The following is a 23,890-nucleotide window of genomic DNA, read 5'->3' as shown; positions in this document are numbered from 1 at the left end:
TCCTATTGACACGGGTGTTAGAGATTGAGTGTCCTCTGTTCATGGCTCTTTTAGAAACTGTTTATTCAGTCTTAGGAAACTGAAATTGAGCCTGATCTCTGAGAGAAGACCGAGCCGTCTATTATATGGTGTTTGCTTGTTCCTCTCAGAAATCATGCATCTACATTCCTCCTCCCAATTTCTCTTTCTCTGCCCAGAAGTCTGGCCTGTCCCCTCCTGCCTAGCTATTGGCCATTCAGCTCTTTACTACACCAATCACAGCAATACATCTTCACATGGTGTACAATTATCTCACGAGAAAGTATTGATTTATTGACTTATTTAGTGGGTAACTTAAAGCACTGCCCGTACTGCTTATTTGCCAAGCATGACTTCACTTGCTAACCTGGAAGAGAATGACCTGGAAAAATAGCTGAAACAATGGATCATTGCCCTTAATAGGCTGCTGACTGCCACGTTGGCTTCTATAAAATCTCAGTGGCTTGCCCGCCCCGCTGTGTGGTTTTAGAGTGTAAAATGATAGTACAAGTGGACCCAGCATTGAAGTCTTCCAGGAGCTGCCCTGGCTTCAGTCCACCAGTGACTTCTCCTCTCTTCCACTCCCATTGGTGTCAGGATGCTTATCCTAGAAAGATCCCCACAACTTTCTCATCCCTGTGACACAAGGTTGGCTCAACAGTGGAAACCATTGTGTGTAACACAGCCATAAAGACCAAATTCATTTGAAAGGCTTAGCAGTGACTTCTCATGTGAGTTTCCTGTAACTATCTCAAAGTATAAGAAGTCAAAATGAATGTCTTATTCTGTCATAAGCTTCGAATAAGCAGACCTGTGCGTGAAATCACAATAAAGTGACCAAAGATAACTAATAAATGTAATAAACATTATCGTAAGATCTCCACTCACATACAAACATCTCAGTTTGCAAGCCAAGGATTTTGAGAGCAGCCGGACTCCCTGCGTGTCTCCCTCTAGCGGCAGAGATTGCACGTTTCACTCCTTTCCCACCGTCGCGCGCCCCCAGCGGCTCCGGGAATCTCTGTTACACAGACTTATGGGAAATGTAGTCTCACACATTGTGACGTCACAAGCAAGCTTGGACTCCGCGCCTTCTGACTCCGTCCTGCGCATGTGCCGCCCTCCCGCGGCTTCCCTCTCCAGTTTGGGCTCACGTTTCTTACTACCCTGCTGGGGTTGGATCTCTGAGTGAAGGTGGGTTGGTTCAGGGTGCAGGGCAGCCCACCAGGCCTGAGGGATTGATTGTGCAGGGTGAGCCGGTAGGCCCGTGTTGGAAGGAGTGGGCACGGGGCACGTGGGGAGCAGGGAGAAGCTCACTTTGGAGGTGCGGCTGTTCAAACCCAGGCTGGGCCACTGAGTCTGGATTTCGGTTCGTGCTTGGGAGAGGACGACAAGGATGGTGCTGGGAGCGAACTTCAGTCTGCTGCTGCTTCAGGCCACCCAGGATCCAGCTCCTGGCCGGGGGGGTTAGCTGACTGCCGGCCCCCGAGGCTGTGCTGGGGGGCTCACCGTTCAGCTGGCCTGGGGAAGCTTGCTGGCAGCAGTGACTCAGTCCTACAGGGCTGTAGTCGGGTTTCTCAGCGCGTCTAGAGAAGAAAGTGGAGTTTCTGGTCCCTGCTGCACTTTAGAGCCGCGTAGCACTCGTGTTTATAGTTTGTAAACCACCTAGTATTCACGTTTATGAAGTTTATAAACTCTTACCTCAGATTCGAGAAAACGAGTGAGGGAGGAGGAGGGAGCAGGAGCAGTGGAGCGGAGTTGGACCTGTACTTGAGGGGAGCAGTCGGATTTCTCCGGCTTCTCTCACGAGATCTCTAAGGCACATCGACAGGAGTCGCGAGAGTTCTCTTGACTTCCGCTCTCTCCATTTCGTTGTTCCAGGTTTGTGTCTAGGACCCGCTTCCATTGAAGGAGGGCGAAACGAGGCATCCAAATTCTGATTAGGGGATGAGTATGAATGTGCAGCAATTCTTAGGGAATCACAGTTTGCTCCCCTGTCCAGGAAGGATTTACATTTCTTTCACCTAGAAAGGAAACTTGGCCAGACTCAAGTGTCCTCAAATATTTCCTTTTAAAACCCACCTAACTGAGACCATGGTGGCAGGCCTTCTTCTGCCCTCCACCCACAGGCAGCCCACAGTGAGGACAGTGGCCTGAGCAGACACTTGCCATTGTGCGCATCGGCCTGTGCTGGGCGGCATTAGGGATGGTCCTTGCGGTTAATTCCTCCATTGGGAATCCGCACTAGTTCTGGAGGACTGTTTCCGTCTTCGCTCGGCTCTGGGCTCTTGTGGTTCTCTGAGCTGAGCAGTTTTCCTGCCAACTGGCAGCCATCTTCTGGGTAAAGAACAGTGGAGGATGTGTTTTTCATTTCTCACTGTGGAGAACCTTTGGCAATGTCTAATTGTTATTATTAAAGAAAATACTGGTTGTTGTTTGAAACTTTGTCTCTGCCCTCCGATCCTCAGGCAAGTTTATTAGGGTACACAATGTATCACCCCACTGCGTTTTCTATTGAACAACTTCACTCTACTTGCAACTTGGGAAGCTTTTAGCCTTCTCCATTGCTGTCCTCTCCTCCTTCCTTCCTTCCTTCCTTCCTTCCTCCTCCTCCTCCTCCTCCCTCCCTCCTCCTCCTCCTCCTCCTTCTCCTCCTCCTCCTCTCTTCCTTCTCTCTCTCCTCCTCTCTCTCTCTCTCTCTCTCTCTCTCTCTCTCTCTCTCTCTCTCTCTCTCTGTCAATGAGTATTTGCCTACCTGTATGTCTGTGAACCACTTGCGTGCCTAGTGCCCACTGAAGCCAGATGAGGGTGTTGGGTCCTCTAGAAGAGCAAGCAGTGTTCTTAACCTTTGAGCTGTCTCCTCAGGCTTTGCTGTGCTCTTTTGATGGAAGGTATTTTTTGGGATGATTGTTTAGAAAGTATAGGTCTCCCAGGTCTCTTCTTTGTTCTGTGGCCTCCGTTCCTCTGAGTGTACTAGTGAGCGACTGCCTGAGAATCTTCAGTTCCAAGGCTCTGCTTGCGTATTCTTACTGTTCTTTTTCATCCAACAGTGGTGATGTATGGTCCTGTTTCCCCAGCTGCTGTTTCTGCTGAGATAGCCTCATGAGGATTTTTGAGACGCTCCTTCTGTGTCAGGAACCACTGTTACCTTAGCCCCATGTGAATTTCTTTAGGGTTGTCTAGATTGGCATTTGGTGAAACTTTTAATTTCTATGGATCACTTTTTTCAAATTATGTGAGAACATATTTCCTAAAATAATGTCTTCCATATTTCTCTGTCTTGTTTTTGTGAGAGAAGACTTTACATATCATAGGCTAGCCTTGACCTCCCTATGCAGAGGAGACTTGACTTGAACACTTGGAACTGTGTCTGTCCCTTCCATGAACTAAAATGATAGACATGAGCCACCATCCTGAATTCCTCTTTTCTCCTCTAGTCTGTGTTGTGTCACGTGAATCGGTTACATCCCCTTCAGTGTGTGTTACTGTGTTGATTGGCTGATTCACTGACTGTGTGTCTGTGTGCACATGTGGAACCACTTACCATGCTGTTCCTCTGCAGGCTAGAGGAAAGTTTAGATTTGTTTCTTTCCTTCCACCGTGTGGGACCAAGGTCACCAGACTGGGCAACAAGAGACTGTCCTGGGTTAGAATGACCAGAGCTTGTGAAATATTATAGGATCATACCTACTAGGCTATAGCTCGAATTTTAATTAGCCTTAATAATAAAAACCCAGAGTCAGATATGGGGATAAATGCTAAAAGATCAGAGAGACAAAGGAGCAAGCCACAGCCACTTCTTACCTCACCAACTCCTCAACCTGAAAGGGGTGAGCGTCTGTGTTGTGCCCCCCCACCCCCGATTTTATATTCCGCTCTCTGCCCAGTCATGTTACCTCCCTACTGTTGGGATTAAAGGCATGAGCTTCCCAAATACTGGGATCAAAGACATGAGATCCCAAGTGCTGGGATCAAAGGTGTGAGCCTCTACCGCATGGCTCTGTTTTTCTTTTAGACTGGATCAATCTTATGTAGCCCAGGGTAGTCTTGAACTCCTGATCTTCCTGCTTCCTCCACCTAATTAAAGGTATCTGCCACCACAAGCTTTATTTGTTAGAGCACAAACAAAATATCACCACAGTAGTGACTTTTCATTGGCCTTGATCTACCACTCAGAATGTGTAATGCTCTTTCACTTGGAGGTTGAGGGAGACAAGTCAGAATTCAGTGCTTTGGTCAGGCCTGAAACAAACTAGAGATTGGAAGCCTGCCCCACTCTTAATATCCTGAGGAATAAGTCTAAACGATGGAGACTGTCCTCTAAGTCATGCCTTGCTGTTCTACGTGTGAGCAGGGAGCGGGCAAGCACAGCATTGTGACTTTTTCTCCTGTCCACCACTCTGCTGGGAATTGAACCCAGGCCTCACACATTGAAGAACTTGTCCCCTGAGCTGTGTTCCCAGGCCTTGCTATTCTTTTTAATGTTCCTGCCCTCCATCTGTCATCTTCCTGAGTGCTAAAACTCAGGAACAGTTGGTGGGTTCCTCCCAAAAGTCTGTTCTGGCATATTTTGTCTTGGTCAGCACTCAACTGTGCATTTCCATCAGGAGTATTTGGATCTTCCTGTCTTTCTGAGGGATTGGCAGTGTTTTCTTCGTATTCCATTGGGTGACTTGATCAACTTTAAATTCGTGAGTTAGGAAAAGAACGTTGGAAAGAAATCCATTCAGCTTTCACTTGATATGCAGAATGCATTGGGGTGTACTGGGAGTAAGGATTAAGACTGAAAACAACTAAGTGTATTTTGGTTTCATTCATGTGTCTGAGCTATTCATGGAATTCATATTTTAAAGAAAATTTACTACAGTTGACAAATGGCTAACAATTGTAAAATATAGCTCAGAAAACATAAAAAGGGAAGCGTTAATACAGAAATGAAGTTTCCCCATTGTTATTTTTTTATTTTCCTTCATGCTCCTCCGTGGTGTCCATAGAAAGAGCCGAAGCAGCCTCCTCACACAAATGCATGGTCTGCACGGTTGCCCCGTTTTCCTGTTGTCAGCCAGGAACACGTCCTGATGCTGCTTCTCACACATAGCCCCCATTTTCACTCTTGCTGCAGCAGGTGAAAATATTATTCTACCATGTTTCTATGTGTGATAGTTCTTCATAATAGTTTTCTTATTTGTTATAAAAGCAGATCTCAGCACTATTTTGATGCAGGTATGTTAATTTTTTTATATTCATTTTTTTTTTTTTTCCTAACTAGAAGGTCATCTAACATGGGATGGAATGCAACTTGTAAAAATCACTTGAATTTAGCTGAGTGGTGGCGGCGCACGCCTTTAATCCCAGCACTCGGGAGGCAGAGGCAGGTGGATCTTTGTGAGTTCAAGGCCAGCCTGGGCTACAGAGTGAGATCCCAGGACAGGCCCAAAGCTACACAGAGAAACAAAAACCAAAACAAACAAACAAACAGTCACTTGAATTTTGACAACATCCTAAATATGAAACGAACAAGAAGTACATGTGCATAGGAGGTGTTCAGGTGCACAGGAGGTGTTCAGGAGTACAGGAGGTGTTCAGGTGCACAGGAGGTGTTCAGGTGCACAGGAGGTGTTCAGGAGTACAGGAGGTGTTCAGGTGCACAGGAGGTGTTCAGGAGTACAGGAGGTGTTCAGGAGTACAGGAGGTGTTCAGGAGTACAGGAGGTGTTCAGGTGCACAGGAGGTGTTCAGGAGCACAGGAGGTGTTCAGGTGCACAGGAGGTGTTCAGGTGCACAGGAGGTGTTCAGGAGTACAGGAGGTGTTCAGGAGTACAGGAGGTGTTCAGGTGCACAGGAGGTGTTCAGGTGCACAGGAGGTGTTGGAGTACAGGAGGTGATCAGGAGTACAGGAGGTGTTCAGGTGCACAGGAGGTGTTCAGATGCACAGGAGGTGTTCAGGTGCACAGGAGGTGTTCAGGTGCACAGGAGGTGTTCAGGAGTACAGGAGGTGTTCAGGAGTACAGGAGGTGTTCAGGAGTACAGGAGGTGTTCAGGTGCACAGGAGGTGTTCAGGAGCACAGGAGGTGATCAGGAGTACAGGAGGTGTTCAGGTGCACAGGAGGTGTTCAGGTGCACAGGAGGTGTTCAGGTGCACAGGAGGTGTTCAGGAGTACAGGAGGTGTTCAGGAGTACAGGAGGTGTTCAGGAGTACAGGAGGTGTTCAGGAGTACAGGAGGTGATCAGGAGTATAGGAGGTGTTCAGGAGTACAGGAGGTGTTCAGGTGCACAGGAGGTGTTCAGGTGCACAGGAGGTGTTCAGGTGCACAGGAGGTGTTCAGGTGCACAGGAGGTGTTCAGGAGTACAGGAGGTGTTCAGGTGCACAGGAGGTGTTCAGGAGTACAGGAGGTGTTCAGGAGTACAGGAGGTGTTCAGGTGCACAGGAGGTGTTCAGGAGTACAGGAGGTGTTCAGGAGTACAGGAGGTGTTCAGGAGTACAGGAGGTGTTCAGGTGCACAGGAGGTGTTCAGGAGTACAGGAGGTGTTCAGGAGTACAGGAGGTGATCAGGAGTACAGGAGGTGTTCAGGTGCACAGGAGGTGTTCAGGAGTACAGGAGGTGTTCAGGAGTACAGGAGGTGTTCAGGTGCACAGGAGGTGTTCAGGTGCACAGGAGGTGTTCAGGAGTACAGGAGGTGTTCAGGAGTACAGGAGGTGTTCAGGAGTACAGGAGGTGATCAGGTGCACAGGAGGTGTTCAGGAGTACAGGAGGTGTTCAGGAGTACAGGAGGTGTTCAGGAGTACAGGAGGTGTTCAGGAGTACAGGAGGTGTTCAGGTGCACAGGAGGTGTTCAGGTGCACAGGAGGTGTTCAGGAGTACAGGAGGTGTTCAGGTGCACAGGAGGTGTTCAGGTGCACAGGAGGTGTTCAGGTGCACAGGAGGTGTTCAGGTGCACAGGAGGTGTTCAGGAGTACAGGAGGTGTTCAGGTGCACAGGAGGTGTTCAGGAGTACAGGAGGTGTTCAGGAGTACAGGAGGTGTTCAGGAGTACAGGAGGTGTTCAGGAGTACAGGAGGTGTTCAGGAGTACAGGAGGTGTTCAGGAGTACAGGAGGTGTTCAGGAGTACAGGAGGTGTTCAGGTGCACAGGAGGTGTTCAGGAGTACAGGAGGTGTTCAGGAGTACAGGAGGTGTTCAGGAGTACAGGAGGTGTTCAGGTGCACAGGAGGTGTTCAGGAGTACAGGAGGTGTTCAGGAGTACAGGAGTACAGGCGGTGTTCAGGAGTACAGGAGGTGTTCAGGAGTACAGGAGGTGTTCAGGTGCACAGGAGGTGTTCACGTGCACAGGAAGTGTTCAGGTGCACAGGAGGAAGGATGGCGTTCTGCTTGCTTTCCGCTCACTTTGGTTACTCTTTTTTTCCATTTATTTGTTTGTTTATTTATCGAGGCAGGGTTTTCCCTGTAGCCTTGGCTGTCCTGAAACTCCTTAGACCAGGCTGCCCTGGAACTCAGAATCTGCCTACCTCTGCCTCCCAAATGTTGGGACTAAAGGCGTGTACCACTACTGGCCCAGCTTTGGCTACTTTTTTTTTTTTTTTTTTAAATCATTTACTTTAAGTCAGTGTGTGTTTTTAAAACTAAGATTAATTTCTTTTCAACAATAGAAAGATAGGTTTTGTTTCTTGGTCCATTTAGCCTGTTTTGTGGTTGGAAGGTCTGTTGATATTTAAAGTTATTGTTGCAGAGTGTGCATGGTTGCAGCCCTTTTGTTGTTGGGCTGCTTGTTCTTTGTTGTTTGCGTTCATACTTTGTGTGTGAGTAATTAGACCTTCCTTTGTTCCCTTTCTACAGTCTCGTGGCTGTGTTTGAGTCCAAAGCATTGCTGCTAGGGCTCTCTTTTGGACCGGTGTAATTGACATGAATCCTGTTAGCCTATTTGTATCCTGCAAAGTTTTTGTTTGTTTTTTCTCCTTTTAGTTGCTGAGTATAGTAGTCTAGGTTGGGATCTCTGTCTCATGGAATTTGGAGTGAAATATCTCAGGATCTTACAGAATTCAAAAAATTTCTGAAACTTAATGAACTTAAAGTAGTCCTATGGTGAAAATTTATATCTTTAAGAGTATATGTTAAAAATCATAACAAACACAAATAAATGACTTCACGATACCCTCAAGAACTGTCAAAAGAACAACAAACCAAACACAAGTCCAGTAGACAAAAATGATAAAAATCAGAGCCTAAAGTGGTGAAGCAGAAGCCAAGAAAACTATAAAAACAACCAATGAAACTCAGAGCTTGTTCTTTGGGGAGAAGGCAGATAGACTGTTGGCCCCACTGACCAAAAGGAAGAACTAGTGAAGAGGACCAGGGATAAACAGGGAGAAACACTACAGCAGACACCCAAGAAACCCAGTGTTCTAAGGGAGCACTTAGAACCTTTCCTCCGTTCCATTGGAAACATATAAAAGAACGCCTCACGTCTAGATTCCTCCAAACCATGTATGATAGACTAAGAGGCGGAGCAGACCCTACAAATGAGGGCACTGAAGCAATGATTCAAGCCTTCTCTCTCTCTCACACAAAACCCAACAACCCTCTCCCCACCAAAAAGTAAGTAAGAAAGAAAGACAAACAGTCCCAGATGGACTCACAGAAGAATTCTAACATGCTTTTAAAAGCTACAGCCAGTACTCCTTAAAACATGAAAAAAGAAAAGAAGGAAAGAAAGGGGAGTATGTAGATGTAACAGTCTTTTAAAATAAGGAACACAGAGCCAAATGCAGAGTTAAGAGCCCAAGAGGTCAGAGCAGTAGCTGAGAGCTGAGACTTAAAACTGCCTTTCTTACCCTTCGCTGCCATTGCCGTCCTTCCTGTGTGTCTGTCTTTTTATTGACTTTCTGTTCCGCCTTCTCATTGGTTGTATGTGTATGACCTCGTCACTGCCTGTCTATACAGACCTCCAGGTCTTCTATGGTTGGTATTGAGATTAAAGGCGTGTGTCTCCATGCTGGCTGTATCCTTGAACACAGAGATCTGCCTGTCATGTGATCTGGATCAAAGGTGTGTGCCACCACCGCCTGGCTTCTGCTATGGCTAGATAATAGCTCTGACCCCCAGGCTACTTTATTTATTAACATACAAATAAAATCACATTTCAGTACAAATTAAATATCCCCGTATTAGTACTTTCACACGCCTGCAAGTTCAGTGTTACTACCGAACTCGGTGCGTACTAGGAAGTTGAGACAGCGCCTGTACCACACCCTGCATTTTCTTTTCACTTCACATTCGTTGTTCTGTGTGTTAGCTGCTGAGAAGTCACTTCTCCCACACTGTGACTTCCTCCTGTGAGAAATGGGGATAAAGTGTGATGCATATTACCAGTGTGTGTATGAGTTCCATCTCCTACTAGATGTATTCATTTGACATTTATAATTCTTAATTGTAGGATGGCCATATGCACTTATAGGACCTTTTGCCATTCTCTTTAGATGGGTAGTTTGTGAGATCATATGACTGTATCAGAAATAAATTAGTGATATCATCTACCCATGTCAGAAGCATTTCTAGCTCTGCTTTTCCCTTAGGTAAACTTTAGAATGGTGTTCACAAGCACATGATGCCTATTGGCATTTGTATTACTATTAATGGTTTTAATTAGTTTACCTAATGGTTTTAATTAGTTTAATGTGTGATATTTATTCATTGATATTTATTTCAGAACATGCTGTCATTCAAGGATGTGGCCATTAATTTCTCTGCAGAGGAGTATGAATGCCTGAACTCTGCTCAGTGGAGTCTGTACAGGGATGTGATGCTGGAGAATTACAGCAACCTTGTGTTCCTGGGTGAGGGTCATGTCCATAGTGAATTCCTAATTCACCATTAGCATGTAACCTCCTTTTATAGACCATCTCATGGGAGCTTGCACTTTCTAACATGGTTCATATAGGCCTGAATTTTTGTTAGTTTGTTTTGAGACAGGGTTTCTCTGGATATCCTGGAACACACTCAGTAGACCAGGCAAGCTAGCCTTGAATTCAGAGATCTGCCTCTTGCCTCCCAAGTGCTGGGGTTAAAGGCATGAGCCACCATGCCCCGCTCATAGGCCTGCTTTTCAGCTAGAATTGTTGATATAACTAAGACAAATTTCATTTAATTTCTTCTTGTGCTTTTTTAATCTATTTATTTCAGTGTGTGCATCCTTCAATGTAGATATAATGTCAGAAATTAAATAGAGTAAAGCATGGAACACACATGGAAAAGAAAATGTTTTACTCTTTTCTGATGTTATAGTTTTCCTTGTAAATGACAGAAATGAAGATCTGTGATTATAAATCCCTCGTAAAGAAGTATTCTAAAATGCCTATCAGGAACAATTTGAAAAGCTAATTTTCTAGTCATTTATTTATTTTTTATTTATAATTTTTTGAGATTTATTTATTTTTTATGTATATTGTGCTCTATCTGTATGCACACCTCCAAGTCAGAAGAGGGCATCAGATCCCATTATAGATGGTTGTGAGCCACCATGTGGTTGCTGGGAATTGAACTCAGGACCTCTGGAAGAGCAGCCAATGTTCTTAACCACTGAACTACCTCTCCAGCTACCTCTACAGTCATTCATTGTACCCTTTTTTTTTTTCTTCTTCCTTATAAGCACAAAAATGGAATACAATGTTAATTCTCTTCTTTGTCCTTCACACAGGTCTTTCTTTCTCCAAGCCATTACTGGTCAGATTTCTGGAGAAAAACCAAGAGCTTCGGAATGTGAAGAGTCAAGCAGCAGCTGTGCGCCGAGGTGTGTAGGAATGAGGGGTCAGAGGGCGGGGTGGGAGGTCAGATCCAACCGAGGGTCAGAGGGCGGGGTGGGAGGTCAGATCCAACCGAGGGTCAGAGGGTAGGGTGGGAGGTCAGATCCAACAGAGAGCCAGGCTTTACCATGTACATTGAGCTGGCATTTTCTGTTTGCTGATAGAAATAATTTGCAGCTATCCCCCTTTATTACTTCTGTTGTCAGAGAAGGGCGTCTCTCAGCTGCTTATAGTGTTTCAAGTTGCTAAGCGTTGAGCTCTGCTTATATTTTTAGTGTTTGCCAAAGTACTTCATTTTGGTGAGAGTCTACATTGTAATAGACTTTTTACTATTTCCTGTACCTCTGAAAATTTGTACACATTTCTAAAGATGTACCTGTGAAGCCTTTGTATTCAGTAACTCATACATGCACTTAAAAAATTATTTTTTTTGAGAGTATATCATTTCCTTCCTTTCCTTCTTTCTAAACCTTCCCATATTACCCGGCCCCCCATTTTGCTCTCTTTAAAATTCATGGCCTCCTTTTTAATTATTTGTTGTTAAATGAGTGTCTGTATGTATACTTATATTCCTAAATAAACTGCTCAGTCTGTATAATGTTACTTGTATGTATGGTTTCAGGACTGAACATTTGGTGTTGGGTAACCAATTGGTGTGCTCTTCCCTGAGGAAGACTGTTTCTCCTTCTGTCCACATTTCTTGGTTGCCTGTAGTTCCTTGTGCAGCGTTAAGGTCTTGTGGGCTTGCCCTGTTCCCTCTGGCATGTATATTTGCTGTCCTAGCTCTTTTTTAGGCAGTCAAGTAGGTGAGACATTAAGTGTAGTTTCTTACATCACAAGGAGACACTATGCCACAGTAAACCTCCTGATCCTCTGACTCTGAACAAGTGTTTCAGGCCCTCTTCCACAGAGGTCCCTGAGCCGTAGGTGCAAGGGTTGTTTTGGAGATGTATGATGAACAAGGCTCCACAACTGTCCATTTTGATCATTTGAGGTTTCCTGTAATGGCTTCTTGTGTGTTGCAAAGAGAATGTCCTTGATGAGGGATGAGGACAACACTCCCCTGTGGGTGTAAGGACAAACATTTAGAATGTTAGAGGTTATGCTAGTTTAGAAGAGAGTTGGCTGTAGGTGGTTCTTCAAGATCCATGATTTCATTAATCCTGGATAGTTGGCTACATTTCCAATACCAGGTATGATTTCTGTTATTGAGTGAGTCTTAAATTAGAGAGCTGTTGGTTACCACCAAGGTATGCTTGTCCGTACTGAACGCTTAGGGTTGTTGTGCCATGCTGGCCTTTGTTGGGGTTCATAGGCATCAGCACTGGGTAGGACTTTTGGTTGCTCCCCTTCTTTGGAAGCTTGCATGGTGCCATCTGTTACCATGAAAATTAGTTCTCAAGGAGGAAGCATTCAGGTCTCTTCCAGCTCTCGGGACTCTGCACCCTGTGTCTTAAGTGCATGCTGTTTTCAGCAATAGGAATTCACCTTCCACCTCTGATGAGCAACCAAAGGCATTAATAATAGTCTGCAATGCTGTGGGAGTCTCTTGGACAACCCTGACTAATTACTCAAAAGAAGCTTTCTCATGCCTGGTGTTCAGGTTTTCTTTAGATGGTCTTTTCTCTTGGAGGGAGCATGTCAGCCCAGATGGGAAAACTTCATTGAAATTGTATATGTATATTTATTCCCAGATTTCCATGTACTACAATACATATAGTTTTAGGTAGATACTTAGTAGTATGAGTCCTTATAACTTTTTAAGATAACCTTACTGTTATTTTTCCTCTTCACTCCTTCTGTATTATCTCCCTCTCTGATTACAATTCCCCCTTTTGTCCTGTCGTGTTCCTTTTTTTTTTCTTTGATTGATTGATTTATTTATTTAGAGATGGGGTTTCTCTGTGTAGTCCTGGCTGTCCTGGATCTCACTTTGTAGGCCAGGTTCAACTTAGACTTACAGATATCCACTTGCCTCTGCCTCCCAAGTTCTGGGATTAAAGGCCTGCACCACCAGGTCCGGTTCTGTCACAATTCTTTATATCATGATAATTAAATTGCCTTATCAGAGTTCTATCTGAATCATTGTATTCATCTTCATGTTTTCTCCCACACAGTGTCAGTGATTCAACATGCATGCCCTTTGTGGGTAGATAGTCATGTGTGAAAACTGTACAAGTCGTTAAGCATTTAGGGGGTTTGAGGTTCCTTGTTCTTCATTTTGCAGTTCCATTTTCTCTATTCTAATTTTGTCATCTAAGCTGAAAACACCTGTTTGCATGCACTCCATGCCTAAACATTTATGAAAAATCTACATTAAAGTATCTATTTCTGTAACCAACAGAATTGTATACTTCCACTTAACATGTGTAAACACGGCCCTCATATTTTCATGCCTTGTCTCTCTTCATTAGTTACTCAGTGGCTATTTCTCTTGTACAGAAATAGTTCTTTAAAATGTGTTAATTGACAGGTGTGTTGTTAGCAACATTATGTCATTTATAGCAGAACTTGACATTTTGCCCTAATATTATCTTTCTGATATTTATAATCTTGTCATTAAAATATAATATAAAGCCTACTAAATAAATTGTTGAAAGATATTATTTCATGGTGTTATGAACAGTCTATGAAAAGTCATCTTGTTATGCAGCCTATGTTTTCTATGTTCCACAACTAAAACTTCATACTTAGGATAAAACATCTTTTTCCGTGTCTACCCAGTTTGGCACAATTGTCTTTAACTTCCTGTTTTCCTAGTTTGGCTACTTCATAATTTTCCTGTGTATACACTCATATAGTTTTTTTGTTTAATGGACTTCTTCCTGTTAGCATAATGCCTTAAAAGTTTCCATTACTATGCACGTTAAACTTTTGGAGCTATTTAAATTTGAATTATGTTCCATTATTTTTATATTCCATTTTATTGTTTTCTTCCTATTTCAATTGAAGTTTAAGTGATTTCCACATACTGTGCAGTGAATATTTTAGGTGTTGAACATGTTATAGTTTCTTATTTATCCATGGAAATGAGTTATAGTCTCCATGTTAAAGATAAACATGATAAATATGACAATTGTTCCTAAGCTTTTCTTCCTTTGCTTTTACTCACCAGGAAAGAAACCTTATAAATGTAAAGAATGTGGCAAGGCCTTCGCTAAGAACTCAATTCTGACTAAGCATCTGAGAATTCACACCGGAGAGAAACCCTACAAGTGTGATAAATGTGCCAAGGCCTTTTCTGTGCCTTCCATACTTAATAACCACCAGAAAGTACACAGTGGAGAGAAACCCTACAAGTGTGATGTATGTGGCAAGGCCTTTACTGTGCCTTCCACACTTATTAACCACCATAATATTCATACTGGAGAGAAACCCTACAAGTGTGACGTATGTGGCAAGGCCTTTTCTATGCCTTCCACACTTACTAACCACCAGAAAATTCATACTGGAGAGAAACCCTATGAGTGTGAAGTATGTGGCAAAAAGTTTTCTAGTCCTGCAGACTTTAAAAAACACCAAAGAGTTCACACTGGAGAGAAACCTTACAAGTGTGAGGAATGTGAAAAAGCCTTCAGTAATCTTTCAGCCCTTAGTAGACACAGAGTTGTTCATACTGGAGAGAAACGTTACACCTGTGAAAAATGTGGCAAAGCCTATAATAGGAGTTACCACCTCAATCGACACAAGCAGGCTCACACTGGACAGAAATCCCACAAGTGCAAAGAATGTGGCAAAATGTTTTACTATGCTTCGGGCCTTAAAAGACATCAAAGAATTCATTCTGAAGAGAGACCCTATGAGTGTGAGGAATGTGGCAAAACCTTTCCCTGTCCTTCAGATGTTACTCAACATGCAAGAACCCATAAGAGAATGAAGCAGTACACCTGTGAAAGATGTGGCCAGTGCTTTACTGTTCAAACGACATTTTCCAATCTCCGTAAAATTCGTCTTGAGGGAAAACCATCTGAGTGTGAAAAATGTCGAAAGAGCTTTTAAAGGCTCTTAGTAAAACACACAAAGTGCTCAGACAACTACCTGCAAATGTGAAAGATGTGGGAAGAGCTTTTAAAGGCTCTTACTGTTTTGTGTGTCATTTACTTGTTGCTCAACCTCACACAGTTCACACCTGAGAGAAACCCTACGTGTGTGCAGAGACCAGAGTTTAGCTGTTCCTGTGTCTCGTGTCTAAGCATTGGAAAGTCCATTCTGATGAGGGAGCCTACAAAAGCAATCAGTTTGGCAAGTTCTCTACCTGTTCCTTGCACCTTAAGTATCGCCCCTTCATGCTGCAGAGACACTCTGCATGTACAAACATGGTACCAAAGCCTTGAATAATACTCCATCTTCATCCATACCAAAGAACTGACATAGGTGGAGAAACTCTGCAGATGTCCTTGTTAGCATAAGGGTCAACTTCACATATCATTATCTGAGGTACTTTCAACTAGGTATTCGACTGGATTGGATTAGCCTATAGGCATGTCTTTGGGGATATATTCTTAATTGTTAAGTGATGTACAATAGTCATCAAGGATAAAGAGTGATACCACAGGGCAAGTGTTCAAGGCTATATGAAAGTTCTTGGTGTGCACAAGTATGATGGAACAAGGAAGTAGCAGTCCTCTATGGTAGTGGTTTTCAGTCTTGTACTGTGACCCTTTAGTACAGTTCCACATGTTTAATACAGTTCCATAAACGTTTTTCATTGCTACTGTGTAACTGTAATTTTGCTAGTTATGCTTTGTAATGTAAATGTCTGATCTGCAGATGGTCTCAGGTGACCCCTGTGAAAGGATGGCCCGACCCTACTCTGGCTTCTGCCTTAGCTGCTGCTCTGGCCTCCCTGGATGATGAACTCTAACCTTTAAGCTGAAACAAAGCTCTCTTCCCCTGAGTTGTTTGTGCTCATGGCATTGGCCATGGGAAGAGAAATCACAGTAAGGAAGCAACGACTGTGGTGACTTTTGCTGTGGATATCACTCTATAAATAAAATGCTGATTGGCCAGTAGCCAGGCAGGAAGTACAGGCGGGACAAGGAGAGAGGAGAATTCTGGGAAGTGGAAGGTGAAGGTAGAGAGATACACCAGCCACTGCTATGACAAGATGTAAGGTACTGGTAAGCCACAAGCCACGTGGCAAAGTATAGATCAATAGAAATGGGCTAAATATAAGAGTAAGAGATAGACAATGGTAGGCCTGAGCTAATGGCCAAGCAGTTTAAATAATATGAATGTCTGTGTATTTATTTTATAAGTGGGTTGTTGGACTAATAGGGCTTGGTGGGGGATGGAGAGAAACTCTCCAACTACAAATGGTGCCCCACATTGGGCGCCAGATATTGGTGAAATTATTAAGGCCACTCCTCCTAGTTAAAGGGGAGGTTTATTTTGTGGGGTAGCTTACAAATGAAGGGATAGGTTGTAGGGTCTGGCAAAGGTATGGCACAGTACGGCAGTGTTCTCTGGAGAACTCTGCTCACTCTACCTCCAGTGGCCAGGGTCCCAGAACCAAGAGAGACCTCTCCTCTCCATCTTGGGTCTTCAGCTTCCTCCCTCAGCCCCGCCTTGTGGGCGTGACCATTGCTGAAACCTCAGTGGGGGGTTGGAACTTCTAGGCCAAGGCTGGGATGGCTACCCACTACAGGCTTTCACTCTTCTGTCTTCTTCTGTCACCAGACAGGAAGGGAGATGATGTCACACACCCTGTAAGTTTGTTCAACCTTCAACAGCCACTGGAGCATTCTCATTGAAGAAAAGCCCTATTTATGGAAGGAATATGACAAGGTTTTTAAAACTGTGCTTAATTAAACACCAAATAACTGATACTAGAAAGGAACTTTGTGAAAGTTACTGGATAGCTATTGAACAGATTCTGATTTCCTGCAATGTTTTCAATTTATGTGGAAGAGAAACCCTTCAAATTTTAAGTGTTTAGAGAAATTGTTTATTCTTCGTATCAGAGAGTTTGTTTTGTTGAAAAACCATTATATAATGACACACCTCCTCCAAAAAGGCCACATTTCCTAATCCTTTTTATACAGTCCACTAACTGAGAACCAAATGTTCAAATATATATATGAGCCTATGGATTTATCCTTATATATATATTTATTTATTAAAATTTTTTTCATTTTACATACCAACAGCAGTTCCACCTCCATCCCATTCTACCCCCATCCACTCCTCATAGTGGGTAAGGCCTCCCATGGTAGTCAACAAAGTCTGGCATACCAAGTTGAAGGAGAGCCTAGCCCCTCCCCATTGTATCAAGGCTGAGCAAGGTATTCCACCACAGGGAATGGGCTCCAGAAAGCCAATTGATGCACCTGGGATAAGTCCTGGTCCTGCTGCCAGGGACCCCACAAACAGATCAAGCCACACAACTGTCACTCACGTTTAGCAAACCTAGTTCGGTCTATTGGTCCATTCTTCAAACCACAACAGTAGTGGACAGTAGCCTTCAACCAGGAGCCAGATGAAACTCTCCTTAAAGCTGCTCATGTACTTTATCACAGCAATTGGAAAAGTTACTAATAAAAATAATAAAAGTGTCCATTCGACATTTGATATGTGTGCATCATAGAATTTTCTTCCTACCTCCTCTTTAGTTCCCTTTTGTCCCCTTATTACCCTATTCTCTTTCTAAACTGTTTTCTGCTTACACACACACACACACACACACACACACACACACACACACACACACAGCCATGCACAGTCACAGATGTAGTGTCAATACAGCTTTATGTATAATGAGTATTAATTGTGTATAATGAATAGCACAGGCATGTGTCAATGTTTCCATGTCTGTGCTATTAGTTACTATGCTAATTTTTGTATTTCAGTGTTAATATCTTTCATTCAGTTTGAATTTATTTTTGTGTAGGATAAGCAAAGTGGATCTAATTTCATTCTTCCTTTTGTAAGAATTTGGATATCTAATTTTGCCAGCAGTATTTGTTGAAAAGGCTGTCTATATTTTTGGAAATTTTGTCAAATGTTATGTGTCCTTTACCTCAATGTTTTCTGTCTGGGTGGTACTTTACATTCCATTGTTTACATGTTTGTTTTATATGAATGCTGTGTAGTCTTTATCACCAAGGCTGTGTAGCATAGTTTGAAGTTGAGCAATATGATACACTTGACTCTTCTTTGGTCATAAATTGCTTATGTGTGGTCATTTTTGTTTCCATGTAAGTTGTGTGTTTTTCTAGTTCTTTGTCACTGAGATTTTGCTGTGTATTCATTGGCTGTGTAGATTGCTTTCATTACACTAGGTGCTTTCACAAAACAGGCTATGCAAATCGCAGAATGTGTAATGTCTTTCTGTCTTATAATGTCTTCCTCTAAGTGATGCTTTTTGAGATTTTCAAATTTTGCTTGTAGAAGCCCTTCACCTCTTTGGTTAGAGTCATTCCCAAATAGATTTCCTTAAAAACAAAACAAACAAAAAATCTACCTTTTAAGACTAGTGACTAGGTGCTATTTTTCCTAATTAATTTCTTTGCAAGTATCTTGTTGGTGTATATAAAGGCTAATGATATTTTATGTTGAGTTTGTGAACTTTATTGGTAGTATTTATCTTTGTCTTAGGGTTTTCATTGCTGTGAGAAACCACCATGACCAAAAGCAAGTTGGGAAGGAAAAGGCTCATTTTGTTATATAATTCTAGGTAACAATCCATCGCTGAGTGAAGTTAGGGTAGGAAAATCAGGTAGGGCGGGAATCTGAAGGCAGGAACTGTAGAGAAGCTTTGGAGAAGGTGCTGCTTACTGTTTTCCTCTCTATGGCTTGTTCATCCTGCTTTCTTTTAGCACCCAGGACCTCCAGACCAGTTGTGGCACCACCCACAATGAGCTGGGCCCTCCAAAGTCAATCATCAGTCAAGAAAATGCATCACAGGCTTGCCAAGAGGTCAATCTGGTAGGGGAATTTTCTCAGTTGAGGTTCCCTCTTCCAAAATTACTCTAACTTGTGTCAAGATGACATAAAACTAGCCAACCCCATTATATTTAGAAGTCTTTGGTGGAGTATACAAGAAGATCTTTTAGTGTACATTCATGTCATCTGTACACTGGCACAGTTGAATTTCTTCCTTTCTAATTTTTCCCTTTGCCTATTTCTATTTCCTTTTCTTTTCTTTTTTTGGAGCTGAGGATCAAACCCAGGGCCTTGCACTTGCTAGGCAGGCACTCTACCACTGAGCTAAATCCCCAACCCCTATTTTTGTCTGTCTTTAGTTGAGAATTTGATTATAGTTTTGAGAATGTAGATATATTAGGAACCTTTGTCTCATGCTAGAGTTTTCATTTTTCTCCATTTATTGAAGGTTACCAAGAGTTTTATCATCCATAGCTTTTTGAAGTTTGTCAAATGACTTCTCTACAAGAGATGATTTCTGTTTGTCTCTTGTATTATGTATTATATTTTGATTTGCATATATTGAGCCAACCTTCCATCAGGGGATGGTGCCAGACATAAGATCAAAGTTTGACTATAGTTAATTTTCTTTACAAAATCTATATTAATTAGGGCTATTTCTCTTGTGTGTGTGTGTGCTTGGATTATTAGTGTTCAGTGGCTCCTTAGAATGAGTTTGGTAGTGTATATCTTTTTCTGTTTTGTGGAAGGGTTTGAAAAGTGTTGATACTAAACTTTCTTTGAAAGTTTTAATTATTGCTTCAGTCTCCTTAGTGTGATGGGTCTGTTTATGCTGTTTATATCTTCCAGTTTTATTTTCACTGGGCCATTAGTGCTTATAAACATAGCTGTTTCTTCTAAACATTTCTGCTGTTTTTAGAATATAGGTTTCAGAGTATCCCATGATCATCTCTTTGCTCTGATTTGTTTGGCTAGTGGATGGAATACAGTCATGTGTCCTTCAGTAAGGACCACTCTTTGCTTCTATATGTTGTTCTTCAGTCTCTAACTCATGAATTATGCCCTGGTTTTTATTATTTTTATTGATCACTATTTCTTGTTAACATCTATTTCTGTTTGGCTTCTTTTTCACCTGGGAGTTGCATCTTAGATTTTTTTCTTTTGAGACCTGTTTGCTATTTCAATTAAGAACTTCTCAGTATTACTGTTCCACTTAGAACTGACTTTCTAATACTTCAGTGTCACTGCTCATTCAAAGGTGTATCATTTAGTCACCAATTATTGTGCATTTTCCTAGGTTAGTCTTTTTATTCCTTTCTAGTTTCAGTACAGTGTGTTTTGATAGGATGCACAAGATTATTTTCTTTTTTCAATTTATAGTGATTTGGTTTGTGGCATGAAATGTGGTCCATTTTAGAGAAGATATGTTATGCCAGTGAGCAGAATATGTGTTCCTTATCTGTCGTGTGTCATGTTCTGTAGTTATCTTTTAAACTCAGTTGATACCTTGGAGGATCCTTTGCACCTTGTTTGGAGGATCTATCTAGGATGTGAGAATGCAATATTGAAGTGTCCTGTTTTTGTTTTCTTTGAACTGTTTGTTCTTCGTGTCTTTCAATGTTATCTAGGTGGAATTGAGAACGTATTGATTTTGTGTAGAAACATTTGCATTAATTATGTCCATTTTTATGTACGTGTAGTGACTTCTTTTCTTCTGATTAGTTTTTGTTTGTCATCTCTATCAGTTCAGATTACTTTATCCATGTTTTTGTAGCTTCATTTGCTTTATGGTTTGATGATCTGATCCAACAGATCATCCTTCAGTGATATGGGGTATTGAGAGAGAGGACCAAGAGATCAGAAAATGCAGAGGAATGAAAATTGAGAAGACTGGGGTGGCTGAAGAAACTCTATTTTATCCTAGGCAGGTACCTCCTAGACGTTTGTCTCTGGAGGATAAGTTCCCAGTAACTCCCCACACAACAAATGTACAGCCAGACTATCTGCATGTTATGGTATGACTGACTGCTTTTGGGCTTCTGTGACCTGCTTACGCAGACATTCGAGGACAGATTTGAGGTTACTTTGACTACCTAACCTTGGCCAAGCAGAACAGCTCTTTGGCTGCTTGTACAGCTGCTTAAAGTCTTCTTGTGGTTTTTGCCTTTAAAATTCCTTCCTTCATACCCATTCCCCGCATCCTTCAGATTGCAATCTCAAATTTGGCTCAGTGAGTGTTGTTCTGTTAGCAGCTTTAATAAATTTAATTATATAATCCAGATCAGGTCTGTGGTCTTTTCCCAGGAGTCACAAACTCCCTAACAAAGATGAGAAAATTTGAGTTCAGAAGGTCTTATACAAGCTATACCTTATTCCAAACAAGCTTATTAAGAAGTACAGCATTTTATGTAGTCTTATGGAGGCTAAACTGACAAAGTCAGCAGACACTGTCATTCAGTGGGACAAAGTCAGCAGAAGCTAATGAAACAACGTTGCACAAAGGGAATACACAGAATCTCAAGAATGTTAGAGACCAAGCACACAGCAGCCTTGGGACTGATAGCCATATATCTCCCTGTGGGAAGTGTTGGGCTCTCAGGATCTGAAGCCACATCTCTCCAAGGTCCTGGCCCTAAGCTTTTCTGAGCCTATTTCTGGTCTTGGAGAAGGAGCTGTGTTCCTTCTCTGGACACCAAGTTCTCAGGGCAAACTCCCCAGGCCCTGGCTCTGGCCATTACTGGCTCTGCCAAGCATGTGGCTGGTTTTCAGAAGGCCATGGCCTTTTCGGTATTTGCGGCCCCTTGGTTATTCAGATTAGCTCTCCACAGTTTGAGTTTCCTAGATGTAGCTCTTAATAATTACTGGGGCATGTATTGAATTGTTTATTTTTACTGATTTTATATTGCAGCATTCCTAGTTCAAAACTCTATTAAATATGGCCCCCTCCATGGATAGTATCTTTGTTTATATGTGAACAAATGAATTTATGTGCTGCATGCACACTGGACTATAATGTGATTTCCTAAGCCAGTTGTCCATAGGGTGATGGAGGTGTGAGTGTGTCTACCTTTTTTTCTTTTAAGATTTGTCTTAATTTTATGTGTAAGGTTATTTTGTTTGCATGCTTGTCTGTGCACCGTGTGGATCCTTTGCCTGCAGAAGCCACAGTGGGCTTGGGATCCTCAGGAACTGGAGTTACAGGTGATTGTTAGCTACCAGGCCTGGTGTTAGAACATGGGTGCTTTGGGCTGCTGGTCCATCTCGAACTTCTTACATGTGTGGCCCAAGCTGCCCTTGACTCCTGATCTTTGGGCCCCCACCTCTTTATCTCACCATAACAGTGAGCACTCTTACAAATGGATATTTCTTTTTCTGCTCCTTTTAAAAAATAATATTTATCTTTTGAGATCATGATTACATCTTTTCTCACCTCTTATTTCTCCCTCCAAACTTTCCCATATATTCCTTCTTGTTGTCTTTCAAACTGATGGCCAGTCTTCATACATACATACATACACATATACACATATATTTACATATACATATATAAATATGTGAATTTCTAAGTCTGTATTACTTTGTCTGTATTTATACATTTTCAAGGCTGACAATGTAGTGTTGGGTAACCAATTGGTGTGCTCATTCCTGAGGAAGACTATTCCTTCTCCTCTTAGCATTTCATAGTTGCCTGTCATTCTTTCTGTAGGGTTAAGGCCTCTTGAGTGTTTTCCTGTCCATGTTAGCATGTCTGTGGTACCAACTCCTGTCTTAGGATTACTATTCTGTGATGAAACACCATGACAAAAAGCAAGTAAGGTAGAAAGTGTTTATTTGGCTTACATTTCTATATCACTGTTCATCATCAAAGGAAGTCAGGACAGGAACTCAAGTAGAGCAGGAACCTGGAAGCTGATACAGAAGCCATGGAGGGGTGCTGCTTACGACTTTTTCATCATGGATTGCTCAGCTTGCTTTTGTATAGAACCTAGGATTACCATTTCAGGGATGGCACCACCTATAATGATCTGGGCCCTCCCCCATTGCTAAATAACATGTCTTACATGGTCACAGCAACACTCCACCGTCCTGGTACCAACTTGTGTCTTATTTAGGATTACTATTTTTAATAACAAACCTGACCAAAAGCATGTTGGGGAATGTATTAGGGTTTTCTAGAGTAACAGAACTTAGAGAATGAATCTTTATACATAGAAAGGGGATTTATTAGAATGACTTACAGGCTGCACAGTCCACCTAATCCCACAGTGATGTGCAGTGAATGAAAAGTCCAAGAATCCAGTAGTTGGCTTGGTTCATAAGGCTGGACATCTCATCTGGTCTTCAGTATATGCTGGGATCCTGAAGAAGTAGGCTCCAATGCCAGTAAAGGAATGAATGTGCTGGCAAGGTGAGAGCCACTAGGTGAAGAGCCAAAGCTTCCATCTCCCATGTCCCAATACAGCAGTGTTTTTCAACCTTCCTAATGTTGCAACCCTTTAATACTCATGTTGTGGTGACTCCCAGATTCCCAACCATAAAATTATTTTTGTTGCTACTTCATAATTTTGGTACTGTTATGAATCATAATGTAAATATCTGTATTTTTCTAAGGGGGTTGCATCCCACAGGTTGAGAACCACTGTTATATAGGCTTCTAGCAGAAAGTGTGTCCCAGATTAAAGGTGTATCTTCCCACCTCAATATCAAGATCAAAGATGTGTGTGAATTCCTACATCAAAGGTCTAGACTAGAAGAAGACCCATCCACTTCAAGCAAAAAAAAAATCCTTCCCGGGTGTGCCCTCCACTACAGTTAATTCCAGATGTAGTCAAGTTGACAACCATGAATAGTAATCATAGGGACGAAAGTGTTTATTTGGTTTATCTTTCTGTCTCAAGACCCAAAGTAGCTCAGATTACAGAACATTTCCAGGAAACTTGGTTTCAAAAACAGTCCTGAAAAGAGTTGTGGTGTGTCCCAACTCAGCTTCTAGCTCCGTTATTTTGAAGTAAATATGAGTTAATGTGAATTTTTCCTCTTGCCATAGTTTTTAAGTACACCTGAGCTTTTTAAATCACGACGCAATGATTGGAGCAAGAAGTAAGCCTAATATTCTTTGCCGTCAAAAGCTGGACTCACACTCCCTCAACGCTCTTTGTAAATTTGTAGATCTTGGGTTTTTAAACAGCTTA

At 42.3% G+C, this 23,890-nt stretch overlaps 1 protein-coding gene across 3 annotated transcripts; it reads left to right on the top strand.

Moving 5' to 3' along the window:
- Window positions 1–1,122: 1,122 nt before the first annotated feature.
- LOC118596402 (zinc finger protein 420-like) lies at window positions 1,123–14,889 on the top strand. Of its 3 annotated transcripts, none has more exons than XM_036207278.1 (4): window positions 1,123–1,212; window positions 9,765–9,848; window positions 10,709–10,801; window positions 13,930–14,889. In XM_036207278.1, the coding sequence occupies exons 2-4, from the start codon at window positions 9,815–9,817 to the stop codon at window positions 14,811–14,813; spliced, it is 1,011 nt and encodes a 336-aa protein (XP_036063171.1). In that variant the 5' UTR covers window positions 1,123–1,212; window positions 9,765–9,814; the 3' UTR covers window positions 14,814–14,889. The 3 variants fall into 3 exon arrangements, with proteins under 3 accessions (XP_036063171.1, XP_036063169.1, XP_036063170.1); XM_036207276.1 differs by having other exon boundaries at window positions 1,149–1,212; window positions 9,722–9,848; XM_036207277.1 differs by lacking the exon at window positions 1,123–1,212 and adding an exon at window positions 1,832–1,899 and having other exon boundaries at window positions 9,722–9,848.
- The last annotated feature ends 9,001 nt before the right edge of the window (window positions 14,890–23,890 follow it).

Source organism: Onychomys torridus, chromosome 15 (genome assembly GCF_903995425.1).
Source record: "Onychomys torridus chromosome 15, mOncTor1.1, whole genome shotgun sequence".
NCBI lineage: Eukaryota > Metazoa > Chordata > Mammalia > Rodentia > Cricetidae > Onychomys > Onychomys torridus.
The sequence above is the reverse complement of the archived record's forward strand: the minus strand, read 5'-3'. Positions and strand labels throughout refer to the sequence as shown.

Excerpts from the sequence above, each read along its gene's own strand:
- LOC118596402 (XM_036207276.1), top strand. The coding sequence starts at position 9,725 with ATGCTGTCATTCAAGGATGTGGCCATTAATTTCTCTGCAGAGGAGTAT. Across the intron at positions 9,849-10,708 it reads CAGCAACCTTGTGTTCCTGG|GTCTTTCTTTCTCCAAGCCA; the intron begins GTGAGGGTCATG and ends TCCTTCACACAG. Across the intron at positions 10,802-13,929 it reads AGCAGCAGCTGTGCGCCGAG|GAAAGAAACCTTATAAATGT; the intron begins GTGTGTAGGAAT and ends TTTACTCACCAG.